We start from the raw sequence: 19974 nt of genomic DNA, 5'->3' as shown, positions 1-19974 counted from the left end.
TCTGCCTGCTGTCCCCGGATAACACATGTTATGGTTAGTAACTGAGCTTTATTCTAGGACAAGCAGGTAGCATATTCTCACATATGGAACTCCCTAGCTTACTGAAATAGGGATGGAAGGAGAATAAATTTTGTAAAACTGCTTGACCGAAGTGAGCATCACGTCTGGAAAAAGATTCCAGACAGTAGTGAGAGGTGAAGGTATGAACTGAGGACCAAGTAGATGCTTTGTAGATTTCATCAATGGGAGTAGAACACAAAAATGCAACTGAAGCTGCCAAAGCTCAGACTTTATGTGCCATGACATGGCCTCCTAGTTGCAGCCCAGCCTGAGTATAGCAAAAAGAAATACAAGCCACCAGCCATGTGGAAATAGCTCTCTTAGTTATAGGCTTGTCCAGTCTGTTTGGGTCAAAGGAGATGTTCTGTGAGAGTGAGTCATTTGTAAATAAGAAGACACAACTCACTTACACTCCAATGTATGAAGAGCTGTCTCACCAGGGTGTGAATGAGGTTTTGTAAAGAAAACTGGTAACACGACAGACCGGTTAAGATGAAATTCTGAGACCAGCTTTGGTAGGAATTTTGGATGAGTGCGGAGAACCATCTTATCATGGTGAAAACTGTAAAAGGTGGGTCCAACACCAAGACATGAAGCTCACTCACTCGACATGCAGAAGTGATGAAGATTAAAAAGACCACTTTCCAAGTGAGGAATTTAAGATGAGCTGACGACATTGGTTCAATTGGAGGCTTCATTCATCTGGAGAGAAAATTAAGATCCCAAGCCACCAAAGGTGGTTTGAGAGGTGGTTTGATGATTACCCGATTTCAAAATCTATAAAAATATTGGGAGTCACACTAGATTCACATCTAACTATGGCAGACCATACGAACTTAGTGGTAAAGAAGTGCTTTTTTGCACTATGGAAACTAAAGACCATTAAAAAATATTTTGATACTTTATCCTTTAGACCAGGGGTCTCAAAGTCCCTCCTTGAGGGCTGCAATCCAGTCGGGTTTTCAGGATTTCCCCAATGAATATGCATTATTACATTACATTACATTAGGGACTTCTATTCCGCCTATACCTTGCAGTTCAAGGCGGTTTACAAAAGAGCTAACTGGACATTTCCAGTGAAGTTACAACAGTTTTGGGTTTTTTGTTTTGTTTTTTTTTGGTTACAAGGGAGGAGAGGTACCTGGATTAATTCTGGAAGAACTTGCAAATTGGATATTAAATTGACTGTACGTTACTGTGTGATATAACAAATAGATTACAGTTAGAGTACAAATAAGATTACGTTACATTTCAGGGATCTGAATACTTGGTTGGTGTTTTGGGGAGGAAAAGATTATTTAAGTGGAGGTTTTGGGGGAGAATTTATCTAGGAGGAGGGGGAAGGGTTGGGTTAAGATATCTGGATACATTTTTTGAAAAGTAGGGTTTTGATTTCTTTTCAAAAAGTTTTGAAGTCGCCCGTTGCCGTCAACAGGTTGGAGATGGAGTGGTTAAGTTTTGCTGCTTGCGTCGCCAGAAGGTTATCAAACATCATTTTGCGCTGAGTGCCCTTGAGTGGAGGAAAGGCAAAAAGGTTCGGAGTTCTTCTTTGTCTTGAGGTGAGGATCTGGTTTAGGCGGTTGTTAAGATAGAGGGGGGGGGGCAGAGCCGTTTAATGCTTTGAATAATAGACAGTAGAATTTGAATTGAATTTGTGCTTCCATAGGTAGCCAGTGAGAGTCTAGGAAGGCAGTTGTAATATGATCATATTTTCTCAGGGAGTAGATGAGTCTGAGGGCAATGTTTTGTATAGTCTGAAGTTGTTTTATCATGTTGGCAGGACAAGGTAGATAGAGGGAGTTGCAATAGTCCAGTAGACCTAAGACTAGGGATTGGACAATTAGCCTGAATTGTGCTGGGTCGAAGAATTTTCTTATTTTACATAGATTTCTCATAATTAAAAAAGCTTTCTGGGATGTTTTATTGATTTGGGACTGCATTGTGCAGCATCTGTCTATCGTTACTCCTAGGAGTTTGAGTTCGGGTTGTATTGGGTATTTGGTGTTTTTAATTTTCAGTTCTGTAATAGTGGGAGTTTTGGCCTTTTCGAGCAGAAGTAATTTTGTTTTATCTGAGTTTAGTTTCAGTTTGTGGTCTACCATCCATTTTTCCACTGCATCTAGGGTTATTTCCAGTTTTGCTGTAGTGGTGGGCTCTGATGGGTCGAAGGGGAGGAGTATGGTGATGTCGTCTGCGTAGCTGAAGGATGTAACATTTAAGTTGTCTAAAGTGGCTCCAAGGGAGGAAATAAAGAGGTTGAAGAGCGTAGGTGATAGAGGTGATCCTTGTGGAGCTCCGCATGGGTTGGACCATGGTTCTGATTTGATATTATTGGACTTTACCCTGTAGGTTCTTGATTTGAGGAATCCTTGGAACCAATTGTAGACCTTGCCTGAGATCCCAATGGCATCAAGTATCTGTAGCAGTATGGAGTAGTCGACCAGGTCAAATGCTGCGGAGAGGTCAAGTTGGATTAGTATCATCTTTTTGCCTTTGCTAATTTGCTGTCGAGCTGTGTCTAATAGTGTTACAAGTAGTGTTTCTGTGCTGTGGTTGGTTCGAAATCCTGATTGTGAGGAGTGAAGTAGATTATGGTCTTCCAGGTAGTTGGTGAGGCATAAGCAGTGCATGCACATAGATCTCATGCATATTCATTGGGGAAATCCTGGAAACCCAACTGGATTGCGGCCCTCAAGGAGGGACTTTGAGACCCCTGCTTTAGGACTATTAGTGCAGGCACTAGTCTTATCCATACTGGATTACTGCAATATTGTTTATTTGGGAGCTCCAAAGAAAATCCTGAGAAAATTGAGAATAGTACAGAATACGGCTGTCCGATTGATATTTGGGTTGAAGAAAAATGACAATATTAGTCCTTACTACTGACTGTTACATTGGCTCCCGTTGGAGGCACGAGTACTATTCAAATTTTCTTGCATCCGTTTTAAACTTGTTTGGGGGATTTGCCCCATTTCGTGTTACACAGCCCAACGAAGATAATAATAACAATAATTTTATTCTTATATACCGCCAAAGCCATGAAAGTTCGAAGTGGTTTACAACAAGAACTGGAGAATCAGCGAAGTGGTCAAAGTATAAAGTCATGGAATACAAACAATGATAGTTCGAGGCAGTTAACAACAAGAGGTGCTGTAAATCAGCACCATACAAAGACATCGAATACAAGCTTACAGAATGGAAGAAGTGAAAAACTAACAAATTTCTTAGGTTGCAAATCGGTTAAACAAATTTGTTTTTACTGATTTTCTAAAATTAAAGTAGGATGAGGAATGCAGAATGATGTTACCCAGCCAATCATTCCATTTACCTGCCTGGAAGGCGAGAGTTCTGTCCAGAAATCTTTTGTAGTGACAGTCCTTTATTGTCGGATAGGTGAATAGATGAATTTTATGTGAGGGCCTAATAGAACTAGCCAGATTAAATTGAGACACCAAGTATGTGGGGGTCAGGCCAAATATTGATTTAAAACAGAGGCAAAAGAATTTAAACAAAACTTGTGCTTCCAGGGGCAGCCAGTGAAGTTTTTGATAATAGGGGCTTATGTGTTCCCATTTTTTCAGCCCAAACATCAGTCAAACTGCAGAGTTTTGGATAACTCGGAGTCTTTAAAGGTTTTTTTTGAAGGATCCCAAGTAAATGATGTTGCAGTAATCGAGCATGCTCAAGATGGAAGATTGGACCAATAAACGGAATGATGTTGCATCAAAGTATTTTCTGATGGTTCTAAGTTTCCATAGTGTCAAGAAGCATTTTCTAACCAGTAAATTTGTGTGAGCATTTAGAGTAAGGTGACGGTCCAGAGTCACTCCCAGAATTTTTATGGAATAGACGATGGGGAAGACCTGACCATTTAAGAAAATCGATGAGTCTTTAATTTTATCATTCGGGCTTGCCAAGAAAAATTTGGTTTTGTCTGAGTTGAGTTTCAATTTGAAGTCGGTCATCCATAATTCAATTTGCTTTAATATGGATGATAGTTGATTCTTTGTCTCAGAATTCCAATCTATTTCCTTATCCAAAAATTACTGGCTGCAGATACAAGACTTTTTTGGATAGGACTCTTGCATTTCAAGCAAATAAGCAGCAGTCTTGGTGGGGTAATTGTATTGGTGGAGTTATGCTGTCTTCTGGTGTATTTGATAAGTAATTAAGTCAGCGTTGTTTGATAAATTCATTTCCTTAAATGTGGATATTACTGTTAACAAAATTTTACATTGAACATAGTTAAAAAACTTGTTGTATTTTAATTATTTGTATTGTAGTTCGCTGATTGTCCAGCTTTCTTTTGTGTAAACCGCCTAGAAATTGTTTGATTATGGCAGTATAGAAGAATAAAGTTATGTTAGTTATGTTATGTTATGTTGAAGACACCTTTCATAAATCTTGAAATAAGGGGATGCGAAGCCAGAGATTTGTTGTTGATCTGAATATGGAACACATCGATAGCACTAAGGCAGGGGTGTCCAATGTCGGACCTCGAGGGCCGCAATCCAGTCGGGTTTTCAGGATTTCCCCAATGAATATGCATGAGATCTATTAGCATACAATGAAAGCAGTGCATGCAAATAGACCTCATGTATATTCATTGGGGAAATCCTGAAAATCTGACTGGACTGCAGCCCTCGAGGACCGACATTGGACACCCCTGCACTAAGGTGAACTCTGACTGAAGTGGTTTTAAGATCTGAGCTGGATAAATGTAGAACGTGTTCACTTCTGCTGATAACATTGCTGAGAAGAAGACTTTATGGATGCATCTAAAATCTAATTTAATCTTCTATTTCTGCTTCGCTCATACCTAGGTAGGCTCAAGGCGACTTATAGAGAGGAGAGAGGATAAAGAAGGGGGGAGGGGAGGGAGAAGAGAAGAGAAGAGGAGGGTAGGAGGGGGGTAGGGAGAGGGGGGAAGGGGGAAGGAGGGGATACAGGTGATTAAGTGTCAAATAAATGAGTTTTCAGTTTCTTCCGGAATACAGTGTGGTTAGGTTCTGTTCTGGTCGTTTCAGTAAGGTCATTCCAAGTTTTTACTAGAAAAGTGAGCATGGAGTGGTAAACACATTTGTAGTGAAGATTTTTTGTGGAAGAGAGATTGAGGGTTCTGCGAGTAGACCATGCTTTGGAGAAGAGCTGGATGAGAGGAGCCGCAGAGTTTCCATAAAGTATACGGTGAATGATGCATGAAGTTTTGAAGGTTATTCGTGATGGGACAGGTAGCCAGTGCCTGGTGAAGGCTGTAATCGAGTCATATTTTCTCATGTTGAAGATTAATCTAACAGCGGTGTTTTGGATGAGTTGCATTTTGTGGATTAAAGCGGTGTTGATTCCCATGTAGATGGAGTTGCAGTAGTCCAGTTGTGGTAGTATCATCAGTTGTACAATTAGGGCGAAGTGGTGTTGGGGAAAGTATGGTCTGATTAATCTTAGTTGTCTCAAGGTGTAGAGGGATTTCTTTTGGAAACTGGAGATTTGTTGTTCCATGGTAAGTGTGGAGTCCAGTATACAGCCTAGGATTTTGAAGGATTCTTCTACAGGGAGGGTCTTGCCCGATCGAAGAGTGATGCTTGTTGGTGCCATCTGTTGGGGTGTGTGGAAGTATTGAACTTTGGTTTTAGTTGTGTTTAATTTTAGTTTGTTGGTAGTTGCCCAGATTTGGATTCTTTCAATATTATGTGAGACTTTGTTGGTGATGTCCGAGTGATTGTTGGTTATGGGAATAAGGAGAATATGTCATCTGCGTAGGACAATATGCTTTCATCTTCAAGTTTGATGTTACCAAGAGAGCTCATGAAGAGGCTGAATAGAATGGGGAAGAGTGGGTAGCCCTGTGGCACGCCACAGAAGGCCCTCCATTCATTTTGACGATGTATTCCCTGTTTTGTAGGAAATCTGAGAACCATCTTAGCACTGTGCCTGTTATGCCAATTTCTGACAGTTTTGTTAGTAGTAGGTGGTGGTCTACTGAATCAAAGGCTGCTGAAATGTCAAATTGGAGAAGTATTGCTTAACATCCTGTACTGAACAGTTGTTTGGTTTTTGAGATTAAAGTGAGGAGAAGTTCTGTGCTGTGTTGTTGACGGAATCCAAATTGGGATGGGTGGAGGAATGAGTGTTGCTCAATGTAGGTTGTGAGCTGTTTGCAGATGTGGGTCTCGATGATTTTTGTCAGGATGCATATGCCTGCGATGGGTCTATAGTTTGAGGCTGTAGAGAAATCTGCCTTTGGAGATTTTGGTATAGGGGTGAGTGCTATTTTACCCATTTTTCTGGCAAGTGGCCTTGGTTTAGGGAGTTATTTAGGAGGTTGGTAATCCAGATGGTGATCTGTTCAGGAACAGCAGTGAGGAGCTAAGAGGGGCAGTTAGAGCGCGGACAATTTGGATAGTAGTTTTTTGTGTCAGGGATGGACAGGTTGGAAAATGAAGCCCAGATTTGATCTGCTTTAGTGGGTTCTGTGAGGAGTTGAGACATGTCAAGAGTGTGCATCTCGGTGGTGAGAGCTTTGGATACCTCAGATTGAACATTTTTGATTTTGTTCAGAAAGAAGTCTGCTAGTTCTTGAGCTGTGATTTTGTTGAGGAGTCCAGTGGATTCTTGTTTCGGCGGGGTTGTGAGTTGTCGCTCCAGGTAAAACAGCTTTTTATTTTCCAACGTTTTGGTACCTAATTTGCGGGCGTAGTAGATTTTCTTATTCTCAGCTATGTTGGATTTGTATTTGCTTATTGCCTTAAGCCATTGTGTTCTGAGTTCTTGTGTGCCACTTTTCCGCCATTTTCTTTCCAGTCGCCTGCATAGTTGTTTGTCAGATCTCAGTGATTCAGTGAACCAGGGGGAATTATGATTTTGTTTTGTGGGGATGGAGGTGGGTGAGAGTATTCAAAGTTTTGGCGATGGATTGGTTCCAGCTTGTTAGCATAGTCATAGTGCAGTCTGAAGGGGGGATTAAGGTATTCTCAACTAAGTTCCAGAAGAGGTCTGGTCTTGTCTTTCCTCTAACTAGTTTTACTTCTTTGGTAGCTCTGTTGTTCAGGTTTGCTGTATGAAGTTTAGGCAGAAGTTTAGTAGGTAATGGTCTGTCCATGGCACCGGAGTCCATTTGACATTGGTAGTAAGATTGGAGGGGGCAGATGCAAATATGTCAAGGGTGTGTCCTTTCTCATGTGTGGGGCGTTGAAGATATGATAGTGATTTCGCAATCTTTAAGCAGTGTTTTGAGTTTGGAGACATCTTTGTTCTCGGGGAGGTTGATATCTCCAATGATAAGCAGGCTGGTGTAATGGCATGCCAGATTCTTTATTATTTCAATTATTTTGGGGACAGAACTTGATTGAGAGTTGGGAGGTCTGTATATTAGTAGGATTACAGTGTTTAGTGTGGAGTTGGGAAAATCTTTGAGCTTGCAAACCAGGTATTCTGGATCTAGGTAGGTTGCTGAGTCTAATTCCTTGATGATATAAGAGCTTTTGTATATTATTGCTAGACTGCCTCCTCTCTTGTGCTTTCTTGGGAATTGAAGTATGCTGTAGCCTTAAGGGCAGAGTGGGGGATTTCTGAGCTATCTAGGTCTTTTAGCCATATTTCCACTATGAATGAGAGGTCTAGGTTGTTGGTTGTGATTAGGTCATTCAGGAAGAATAATTTGTTTACTACTGATGTAGCGTTGATATACATGCAGTGGATGGGGGAGGTTTTTTTCTATTATTTGATGCTATTGTTGCAATTGCAGATTGCGATTTCATGTATGGTTTGATGAGAGGTTGTTTTCTCTGTCTTTTGTTGTTGTTGTTTTTGTTCCAGAGTATAGGGATGGTGTTTTGGTGGGTTTTGGTGGGTTTCAACGCTTTTCGAAGTGGCGTTGTGGGGGTCTAGGGGTTTTGAACTTTGTGTTTAGGGTGCCATAAGGGGTCAGGGTTGTTGTTGGAGGGTGTGTAGTGTACTACCATTAGGCTGGAGAGGCAGATTATAGGCAGAAATTGGGCAAGCGGAAATTTCATTTTGAGGATTTGAAGATTTTAGGCGAGGCCTGGAAGAGATGAAGAGTCTTTGGGGTTTTTTTGACAGCAGTGAAGATGCGTCAGGGGTGGGGAGGAAGCTAGGTGGGGCAGCTCCCGTTGGTAGTGGAGCTGTCCTGAAGAGGACGTCGGGAGGTGAAGCTCTTCTTCCACACCAGCCCGACCAAAATCCTTGCAGCACAAAGGTTGCTGAGGCGTTGGGGCAGCTCCCATTGGTGGTGCTGTCTTGAAGAGGAGATTTTTTAAAGTTTAGTGCTAATAGGGACGTTGGGAGGCGGAGCTCGTCTCCCACACCAGCCCGACCAAAATCCTTGCGGCTATTAACAACAAAAACCCCCAATAAAGGAGTACTGAAATTAGGCAAGAGAAAAACTCTCCCCTAACCTGAATCGAGTGAGGGGGAGAGACAGCCCTGGCAAGCGCACCTAATAAATTATTGTTTGTGAATGGGGAGTCCTCAGTCCCACAGCCCCCAACGGGGAAACACAGCCCCTAATGCACAGCTGTCACAATCATATACCCAACAGGGTGTATGATGTGTGAAACATCCTAGGACATCCCCATGTGCAATTTGTGAAATAACTAATGCACAAACCAGTGTGCTAAAAGTGATTAACTAAATAAACAACAATAACAAAAAAGAATGAATAACTTGTCAGGCTATCTCTGCCCCTCAATCGAGGGTGCACAGCAGCCAAAGTTATCCAAGCCAAGCAAAATCATAAGATGGACAAAGAAAATGAGCGTAGTACTTAACTTCTCCAAAAGAGTCCGGAGTAAAAAATGTGTAGCCAATATATAATAGATCTGTCCAATGGTGCTCTGTTTTGAGGGAACCAGCTATCGCTACTCGTTCTCCAGAAGTCACAGGAAACGTAGTTAGGCAAAGTTGAAAATGGCTGACAGGATCAGAATGATCAGTTGTATGAGGTTGTCTTGTCTTTGCTGTGGTAAAAGTGCCCCGAGTTGTACAGTGTTGAGAAGGGCTCCTAGAAATTGAAGAGTTTGAGAGGATTGAAGTTGCGATTTAGGGAAGTTGACCTCAAATCCTAAAAGCGCACACCTTGTGGAGAAGCATCTTATCAGACAATTGTCAAGATAAGGAAAGACTTGAAACCCTTGATTTCTTAGAGCTGCTGCTACAATGACAAGGCACTTGATGAAGGCAATTGGAGAGGAGGCCAAGCCAAAGGGCAGGACCTTGTATTGAAAGTGCTGGTGGGCAATTTGAAATCTCAAAAATTTTCTGTGAGCTGGATTAATTGGTATGTGAGTATAAGCCTCTTTGAGATCTAGAGAGCATAGCCAATTGCTGTGATCTAACAGGGGATATAGAGTTCCTACAGATAACATTCAAAATTTTTCTTTTACTAGAAACTTGTTGAGATGTCGGAGGTCAAGGATGAGACGCAGACCTCCCGTTTTCTTTGGGACAAGAAAATACCTGGAGTAGAATCTCTGATTTTTCTGGGAGGGAGGGATTACCTCTATGGCATTTAGTGAAGCAAGGCCTCTATTTCCCGAAGAAAGGGGGACAAGTTTCAAGTTTATTAAATTAAGTTTTTTTGATTAAACGCCTATCGCAATTTCTAGGCAATGTACAATAAAAAAGGGGATACATATAATCATTTAATAATAAAAGCATAAAAACAACTAACAAGGACAATAACAGATGCAACAGAAAACAAAATGGGAGGAGGTAGAACTACAATAATTCTGCTGATGATTGAAAGAGGACTTGCTCAGTGGATGATTTGGAGGCATGGAGAGTAATCATCCTTGATTACTTTGAGAACCCATGAATCAGTCATTATCAGAGTCAAATGTTGGTAATAAATTTGCAGACGAAAAAGGGGAGGATCCAAGATGGCCGCGGCAGCCAGTTAATGGGAGAGATGCCTAGGGATTTTTTCCAATTTCATACCTCTTCCGTTTGTTACCATGCTGAAAAGAAGGGGGAAAGGAACCTGTAAAGCCTCCCGATATCATGGGATCCCTTCTAGCAGCACGATAGATGAACTCCTGCAGCGTCTTACCGGAGGTTTGGAGCAGTCTGGGAATCACCTGCTGCCGATGCCAGCAAGTGACGCCGTAGCGTACGACTTGGGCTTGATGCTACGTTGAGCCCAGACCATAGAGATCCACCCCCAATGCCACAGCAAGCAAGCTCTACGCAAGAACCGAGCATGCCTGAAGAAGCAGGGCTCACACTGCAAGAGGCTAGCCCATCTGAAAGCTTGTTGTTGGAGTCAGCAGGGGAACTTGATTCCCTGGAGCTACCTGTGGCCGGAAGACTTCTGAGGAGCGAGTAGAAGGGACTTTGGAAGCAAAACCAGCATCGTGTAAACCTGCAATGCCATTGCAAGATTTTTCCTTGCTAATAAAACCACCAGAAGTTACATTGGAGACCATCTGGGATTTAGTAGTGAATCTGGGTAAAACTTTTTCCCGCAAGTTAAAGAGATTGAAGGAAATTTAAAGATACAGAAAGAAGAAATTGTGCAATTGAAACAAGAAGTTGAAATAGGTAAAGTGAGACTCAAGAACTGAATATGAAATTGAAAACAATTAAAATTTTTCAGGAAATGCAAATTAAAGACAGTAATAGTATTCGGAGAAAATTAGAATCTCTTGAAAATTATAATCGGGCTAACAACTTGCGGATTTTAAATCCTATTACAACTCCTCGAGATATGCTGAAGAGATATTTCTTAGAAGTCTTGAATGTTTCAGAACAATCATTACCTCCTTTTGTTAAAGTATACTACCTTCCTGACAAGAAACGACAGGAATAATCAGACCAAGATCTAAATTACCAGGACAAGCCTCTTGATGTTTCCGAATTGTTGGAAACTTCAGAGGAAACACTTGTGAAACCAGCAACATTATTAGTAACAGTGGCTTTAGCGCCTGATAAGGAATGGATAATGAGGTTATTTTTTTAAAAATAAGTCAAAAAAATTTTGGGGACAAAAAATATTGAAGTTTCCGGATGTCTCTAAAGATACTCAGAGAAGAAGAAAATAATTTTTGTTGATGAGACCAGCAGAAACTTCTATGGGTGGTTTTCTTTTTGCGCTATCCGTGCAAGTGCATAATTAGATATAAATTCTTTAAATATGTTTTCTTTGACCCATCCCAGTTGACTGTTTTTTTGTCTCTAAAACACCTTGATAAAGCATAAGTTATAACAATCTTAATCTCAAAATGTAGAATTAATCTCCTATCATTATAGGCTGTCCTTTTTCTTTGATTTAAGTATTCTGATTGTATTATGTTTAGTCACTTAGTGAATCTTGGAACCTTTATAATTGAGGACTTGAGAATGATAGAAAATTGTTTAATTTCTTGAAATTTGATTCTTTGTTTTGTTTTGAGTTTTTAAAATTTCTGTCAATCTTTCTGTTCAAGATGATTATGCTTGGAAATGTATTTGAAAAATTAAATAAAGATTAAAATAAATAAATAAATTTGCAGACAACTTCTGATTGGTTGAGGAAGAGGCTATGAGAGAGGAACAGCAACTATGCTCTCGAGAAGCATGTCAAAAAGACTGAGCAGGCTTCCGAGGGGCTGCTGATTGAGACTTCTGAGAGCATTGTTGTCTGCTTCTTCTGAGGAGGCTGTCTAGAAACAGGTTGTTTAGCAGTATAATGCCTCCGATATGAATAAGAAGGCTGGGTCAACTGCCTTAAAGTGGAAGGTTTAGTTTTTGGTTTAACCCTTTCAGGACCAAAGGACATATTTGTCCCATAACTTTAAAATCCTATAAATTTTGATTGGGATAGTCTACAGTTCTAAATTTGATATGTACGGATTCCATATGATACTGCCTTTATGTAAACAAACTGGTTCCGACATTCATTCATTAGCGTCGTTGCTAGATTGACGAGAAGATTCACTTGCCACACTGTCCATAAGCCAGAAGTGTGATTTTTTTAAATAAAAATAATGATATTTCACAAAAAAAATCAATTTTTTGGCATCTGCAAGCCCTTTTTACCATAAAAATGTCGTCAAAACCACAAAAATTGGCCTACGATCCTTATGGTCCTGAAAGGGTTAACCAAAGGATCCCAATTGGTTTCATGCAATGTTAACTTTTGTGAAGCAGCTACAATAGAATTTCCTAACAGCTCATCTCCAAAACTTGAAAAATTGGTGAATTGATCTTGAAGATTAATGTCCATATTAGAGACTCTTAGCCAAGCCAGGCATCTCATAGCAACTGACATAGCTGATGCTCTGGAAGACATTTCAAATGCATCATAGGCTGACCTTGCTATATATAGTCTAGTTTGCTTCAGAGTAGATATAATCTGCTGATAGTGCGCAAGGTGTTGAGAAGGAATATACTGGTCAAAATTAGGTAGCCGTTTCAAATAATAGGAAAAATAAAAATTGTAATTGAGTATCGTATTAGCCAGCATGGTATTTTGGTAGAATTTACAATCAAATTTGTCCATAGTCCGATCCTCATGTCCTGGAGGTGTCGAATCATAAATCTTGGTAGTAGTAGATTTCTTAAAGATTGATTCCACCACTAATGACTGATGCTGAAACTGTAGTCTATCAAATCCAGGAGAAGAAACAATTCTGTATAAAGAATCAAGCTTCTTAAAGGCTTTTCCAAATTCTTAACCAGTCTCTGAGAATGCCATGAAGCGGTAGCTTGAGGAGCTCTTTAGGAGGTTCATCGTAATCCAAGGCCTCCATGCACTCCGCACTTTGGGCAGTATCGGCTTCCAGTTAACAAGCAAAGCTTTGCCCAACTGCCTGATGTATTTGGAAAAAGAAAATCTCTCTGAAGGAGATTTCCTCCGGGGAGGTGATTTCTGTGGAGGCTGTTGTGGAGAAAGACTACATGAGGCAGGATCAGATAAAGTAGGCAAATAGGTTGAGAAAGAACATAAATCTTAATCATGAAAGTTTGGAGATGGAGAATGATGAGGACGATGGTCATGAAAAGTCTTCTTAAGCCGTCTGTACTGATCCCTCGAAGCCAATGATGAGGATTGGTGTATATCTTGTTTGCATTTCGATACATGGGATCGATGAAAATACCTTGAAGAGGAACTTCAATGTCTCGAAGATGATGTTCAATGCCTTGAAGATGAACATCGATGAAATGATCTGGAACAATGATGCAACAAATGATGCCTGGATAGTGAATGGCATTGAGAAGAGGAATGATGATGCCTCACATGAGATGATAGATGCTCCACCAAACAGCTGGCATTGGTACCTTCAGCCTCATAACACTATACTCAAGTTGGGCCGGTACCAAGGGAGTAGGCTGTGCCATCGTTAGCAGCTTGAACACACTACCCAGCTCCCTCTGGAAAAACTCGAGTCTTTCCCGAAATGAAAGCATCAGTACCAATTGTGCAGCAGATTGCCTCAGTGTGGGTGACTTCAACAAGGAAGTACACCTTAGAGATGAGACAACCTACGAAGCTGGGGAGCGGTGGCGTTGTTGTTTTTAAATGCATTGACTGATTTGATGCTGTAGAGACTCGATGCTGTAGAGACACTTGTTGGGAAATGGATGGCTTCTTAGCAGACTTCCCCAATTCTGGTATGTCCTGTAATGCCGATGCCTTCAACATCGAAAGCTGTGAAGACTTGGCACCTTCTATGAATGCGCTGTAAAACTGCTCTAGAGAAAAGAAAAGCGCAAATGAAAAAAAGAAAATGACGTGAACTGAAAAGCTATCAACGTGAAGAAAGTTGATAACCAAACGTAACACTGTGAACCTCCTGCCACTATGACGGGGGAGTACCTCGTCAGAAAGTGGGTTTAAAAAAAAAAAAAGAACCCTGTCGTATTGAAGAAAAGAAACATAGAAAAAGTAAAAAGAAAATATATTGATAAAAAAGACGCGAAGTGGAAAGGCAAGTAAAAAACTGAATAGAGTTCAGGAAAAAACAAACTTCTTCGGTCTGTGGAAAACATGTATAACTTTATATTTAAAAACTTATCCATTTAAGTTAGTCGATTGCCACTGCACACTGGCTTCAGTTTATAAGGATAGAAACAGAATTTGATATAAAAATCACCATTTAGGATCATAATCCTAAATCCTATCCAGCACCGACATGGTCCAGCAAAGGCTTTCCATTTGTTTCTCAGATTCAAAAGTGGATCTAATGGTGCTTTTTAAACATAGAATTTCATCATTTTGCATCGTTAACAACCAAAGTAAGTTTACCTGCAGAAATTTTAAGAGCATCACTTATGGATTGTGCTACTACAAATAGATTGATAACCAAAAGCAGTTTTTTAGTCAGTGATTGATCATCATACTTCACAAGCAAATTACAGAAAATATGTCAATTAAGTAGGACACCAAAGGGTGTATGTGCTGTTGTGAAATATAAACCTATTCAGAGCAACCAGACTGGAAGTTATACAAATTCAATAAGAAAGGCTTAGTTTTTAATTTTTAAAACAATTTTTAGGTCCTCCTATCAACTAAGTCACTAATAGGTGGGATATCTGTTTCTATTCCCAAAGCTGGTTTAAGCTTTTCCAATTGGTCAGTATCAGGGATGCTGTGAATGCAGAAATATATTTTAAAATGTTTATATTCAAGAAAATAAAAAATTTGCAAGTACTGAAAATCAAGACACATTCTCATGAGTCAGGAAAGTAAGATATCAAAATGACAAAAAAATTATGATCATTATTTGGAAGCATAATATAAAAAAACATGAAGCTTTAAAGAAAGTTAGTGGAAGGTCCAGAAGACAGGTTCTTTTGAGGGCCTGTGGAGTGTGAAAAATCACTAATTTTCCCTATCTACCCTCTCCCAATACCCTAGTCATATTGCTCTAAGACAATATCCTGTGCTAACCCAGTTATTGTTTCTTCTAACAAACTACTTATTCAAGTATATATCCCATGTAGGAAAATCACACATGATTAAATAACATGGCAGAGGATCACACACCTCACAACTGAGAACAGATGTGGAAGAGATCCAACTCCTTTCCCAGAAAACAATTTGGGTTCTGATGCAATATAAAGCATACAACTTACTATAAAATAATGTTCACTACTATAACCAGGTCCCTGAACTTCAGTAAAGCAAATGCTTCCAGATAAAGTGTCTTCTTTTAGCATAGCACAGCAGTGACAATCTAATATTTTCAAGTCTTGATTTTCACTTTACCTTTGATAAAGGCATCGCTTATTGCAATCATCTGCTGTGATCCGTCGTCAGATACTAGGAACTCTGCAGAAAAGAGACAGAAAAGCTAGAATGCTCTGATGTTCCATTATAATTGAAGAGTATACACCCTCCTGACAAGAATGGGCAAATCTTACTCAGTCAGCTTAGTCACTACCATAGCAACATGCAATATAAGTTTAGGATAACAAGTTCATGTCTATGCATCAGATGTGTTTAACAATGGCTTCCTCTTTGGCATACTTCCAGTCAAAACTGCAGGAAAAAAGCTCAGCATATTATAAGTGACAACTTTCAATGAACTAACACAAAGTTTTCCATTGGGGGTTGGGAGCCCAAAAGGTGCCACAAGACCCATGTTTTGGTCGAGACTCGAGTTGCTATCCACAGGTGCATCATTAATCTGCATCTCCAGGGAGTCACACAATTTTATTTGGCTGTGACCATGCAGTCACACAAAATTGATAAGCACAATCTTTATGACTACCTTTTAACAGCTATCATTTCATCAGCTCTCAAAAGATAGCCGCAAATATATTAAAAATCCTTTTACTAGAGAGGAAAAATCTATGTTTAACTTTTATATATGTGGGAGTGTGTGGAGCAAGGGTTAGAGCTACAACCTCAGAATACTGAGGTTGTGGGTTCAAATCCTTCACTACTCCTTGTGACCCTGGGCAAGTCACTTAATCCCCTCATTGCCCCAGGTACACTAGATAGAATTTGAGCCCACCGGGACAGATAGGGAAATATGATAAAGTACCTGAATGTAAATATCTTAGGATATAAGTGGTATATAAATAATAAAATAAATAAATATCCACATAAACTAATAAAGCAACCATACTCCTTCAGTCCAAATTGAAAAATTATCTGTATTTGAGTGTCTGATGCCTGCAAATTTCTTTCTAGAGATTTACTAAGCTTTCTTTTTCTTACTATGTAACTAACGTAGGGCCTCTTTTATACAGCCAAGGTAGCTAGTCCTGGCGCAGCAAATGTGACACAGACCATAAGGAATGAATGGGCTGTGTCACATTTGCTGTATTGGACTCATCACATCTTTGTAAAAAAGGTCTTTATTTTGTATTGATGATTGGAAAGTAAAACAGAAAAAAAACCTGGTGTTTCAAATAAAGATGCGCATGTGGCATGGACTGAGTATAGATAAAATTAATTTTTTTAGAGAAATATGAGAGTATATACATTTCTAACCTTGAACAAAATGAGGGTGGACAGAGACAAATTGCAGAGCTATCCTATTTCAATGGTTTCAAGGTTTTGCTAAGAAATGTAATGAAATATGAGTAGCCATCATCATTAATCTATTTAAAATATTCCATTATTCTTATAGTATAACAACCAAGGTCCAATGCCTCAACAAGCCCTTCCAAGAGACAGAACATGGCATGTCAAAATGTTTGCAAAGTATTTGTAGTAGTTAAAATAGAGAATACAAAGTTAATTCTGTCTCTCAAGATTCTACCATTTTACCTTTACATCCCATACCCTCCTGAAGCATGCAATATTCTTAAACACAGGGCTCCTTTTATCAAGCCACACTAGCGGTTTAACATGCGTAATAGCACGCGTTAAACCGCCGGGCGTGCTAGCCACTACCACCTCCTCTTGAGCAGGCGGTAGTTTTTGGCCAGCGCAGGGGTTAGCACTTAATGAAACGTCACGCGCGTTAACTCCACTAGCGTGGCTTGATAAAAGGAGCCCATAGTGTTATCAATGCTTACAAAAGAGTACGGTTATTTTTGCCTTCCCATTAACACTTGCATTTCATGCACACAAACATTCATGCACTACAAAGTGAATTTTCCAATTTAATAACCAGATACCATAATCCATATTATTCTTAACATTCTTTGCCTCTCAAGAGCTGTTTTCATGCTTTACCTTTATTCTTGCAATTAAGCAGTGCATACATTCAAGATATTCTCAAGGTCCCATATGTCCAGAGACCATGACAATTTTTGTGGCAAAGTGTTGTTTTAACTGAGAGTTATGTTTTGGGAAGCATAATGGGTTGATTTTTTTTTTTATCCTATTATATAAAGTGAGCAATAATTGTATGTTTGTATATATGTACGTCAATTTTATATTGAAAATAAGGATTTTGATGAAATGGGGATGAATCTACAGTTTTCAGGTGCGAGAAAGCAATTTACCTAGGTCTGAACTTTGGCAAAATTCATTTTGGGCGTCTCTGAAGGGTGGGGAGGTTGATCTTTGACCCTGCATAGGGATCAAAGGTCGAATTCAACCAATTACTCTAAAATTTGGGATATGCCACAAGTTTAACATGCTGATTAACATTAATTAAAAAATTAAAAAACACTCTATTTTACATTAAGTGGTCATTGGTTCAACTACTGGATCTGGTTTTGAAGTCATAGTTCTTAATCTATAGGCAGAAGATTACAGCATTACACTAAAATTTGGGATGTGTCACAAGTTTAACACAATGATTAAATTTAACTTTAAAAAAACACGCTCACAATTTGTTTTACAGAAAGTGGTCACGGTTGAACTAATGGATTTGGATTTGAAATCATAGTCCCTAATCTGTAGGTAGAAGATTACACATTCCAATGCTCAAGATACTGGCACAAGTTAGCAGTTGGTGGCACTATCTTGGTGAAGCAAAGCAAAACAAGGTTCACTCCTATGCCGAACACATACAGCTACTCCTCCCACTGGGCAAGGACCAGCCCGCCCAACTTTCCAACCTCCACTTCTGCCTCTCCGACATGAAGAGCTGAATGACCTGCAACAAGCTGCAGCTCAATCCCACTAAAATTGAATTTCTCTGGTTCAGAAAGAACTACTTTGGCTTCACCTGCCCAACATTATCCTGGAAAGTCACCTCCCTAATGGCAAAGGATCAAGTGCGCAGCCTGGGAGTGATTTTAGATGGCCATTTATCTCTCTCTGCACACATCTCACAGGTAGTCTCCACTTCCTTCTATTATCTTCACCAACTACGGAAGATCAAACCTTATTCATCAATCCCACACTTTACCCAGCTCCTCTATGCCTATGTACTCTCACTAACAGACTACTGCAACTCCCTGTTCAATGGCATCACCATGAAAGACTTGAAACACCTCCAGCGAGTGCAGAACTCAGCTATCCGCCTCCTGTATGACCTCAGCCTCACAACCCCATCACACCAGTGCTGAAAGCAGCCCAATAGCTACCCATCAATAAGCAATGTGCCTTCAAGGCCCTTGTACTTCCACCACAAGACACCTGCCTATGTCTCTGCCAAACTTAAATAATACATCCCCAACTGTTCCCTCTGCTCTGAAGTGGAGAATTGAATCAGCATCCTCTTAGGGGGATCTCTCCAAATGGAAACTGCACACAAGCGCTCTTATAGCCACTTTATCCCTTGACTATGGAGCCAACTGCCCAAAAAAACCAGAAGACTAGATTTACTGATGGCTTTCTGAAAGGCAGTGAAGACTCTGCTTTTCAGTCAATAATGACTACAACAGACAGACTCCTCTCCATAGAAATGACTCCATCAATTAGACTCTAACCCTTTATGAATCCTTCTATGTACTTCCTGAGTGTATCTGTCATGTCCAAGAACATATCTTGTAACCTGTTCTGACAGGATAAAAATCAAAATAAATACATAGTTCTATCGAAGAAGCAATCAAATGTGTTTATTAAATCATCACCTACAAGCTGATTCACTTCATACCCAGACTATGGAACCTCATCCCCCAAAGCTGGACAACCTATGGAACTTTAGGAAAGCCATGAAAACATTCCTCTTCACAAATCCAGCTCTGTGAAAAGACCAAACATAAATGAACACAGATAAACTAATTGACTAGACCATAAAACTAAGGTCCTCACCAAAGCATGCATTATTAATTTAGAATATCTTGGATGATTATATGTACTATAGTTGATTAGTGTATCTCGGATATCTATTTTTACTATAGCATGTATATTTAATTAATGTATCTCGGCATGGTTAGTTATCTACTGCAGTGTTCTTCAATGGCCGGTCTGTGGACCGGTGCCGGTCCGCAGAAATTTCCTGCCGGTCCACAGGGCCAGCACGTGCATCAGGCCCCAGACAGTGTTCTTCAGCTACCGTTCCACGGTGTGATCGATGCAGCGTTGTCCTCGGGCCGACTCCCTCTTCCTCAGTGCTGCAGTGCACAAAGCCGTGGGCAGAGGATCCTACGCGCGTCCTGCGCCTGAACCGGAAGCCTTCTCTCTGATGTTGTGGCTTTGTGCACTGCAGCACTGAGGAAAAGGGAGCCGGCCCGAAGATAACACCAGGGGGCAGGCCAGAAGGCAAGGCACAGCATGGAGGGAGGGAGGCAACAACGGTAGGGAGAATGATTTTATTTTTTTAATTTAGTAATTGATTTACATCTGCTGTCTGTTCAGGAAGAAATGCATTTCTTTCTTTTCCTCTGGGGTTGTACTGCATGCAGTCTTGCATCTTAGGGTTTGAAGATATATATTAGTACTTTTTAGGTTTTGGTCCCGTATTTGCATGGGGGTTATCTGAGTTCTGGTAGGAATGAATATTGAGAAGCATATAGTATGCTTTGTTCAGTTTAATTTTGTGGTTAACCATTATGTGTTGTTAATACGATTATATTGTGTGTGTGTATATATGATAAATGAATGGAAAAAATGGTGTTACAATT

At 40.0% G+C, this 19974-nt stretch overlaps 1 protein-coding gene across 8 annotated transcripts in view; it reads right to left on the bottom strand.

Moving 5' to 3' along the window:
* The window catches only part of PIKFYVE (phosphoinositide kinase, FYVE-type zinc finger containing), a 936520-nt gene that overhangs the window by 486402 nt on the left and 430144 nt on the right, over positions 1-19974 (bottom strand). For all 8 annotated transcript variants that reach the window (XM_033947121.1, XM_033947126.1, XM_033947127.1 and 5 more), the window contains one exon: positions 15266-15328. In XM_033947121.1, the coding sequence (XP_033803012.1) occupies positions 15266-15328 (63 nt within the window). The remainder of the gene's footprint in view (positions 1-15265; positions 15329-19974) is intronic.

This window comes from Geotrypetes seraphini, chromosome 5 (genome assembly GCF_902459505.1).
Source record: "Geotrypetes seraphini chromosome 5, aGeoSer1.1, whole genome shotgun sequence".
NCBI lineage: Eukaryota > Metazoa > Chordata > Amphibia > Gymnophiona > Dermophiidae > Geotrypetes > Geotrypetes seraphini.
This window is presented reverse-complemented; position numbering and strand designations above follow the sequence as displayed.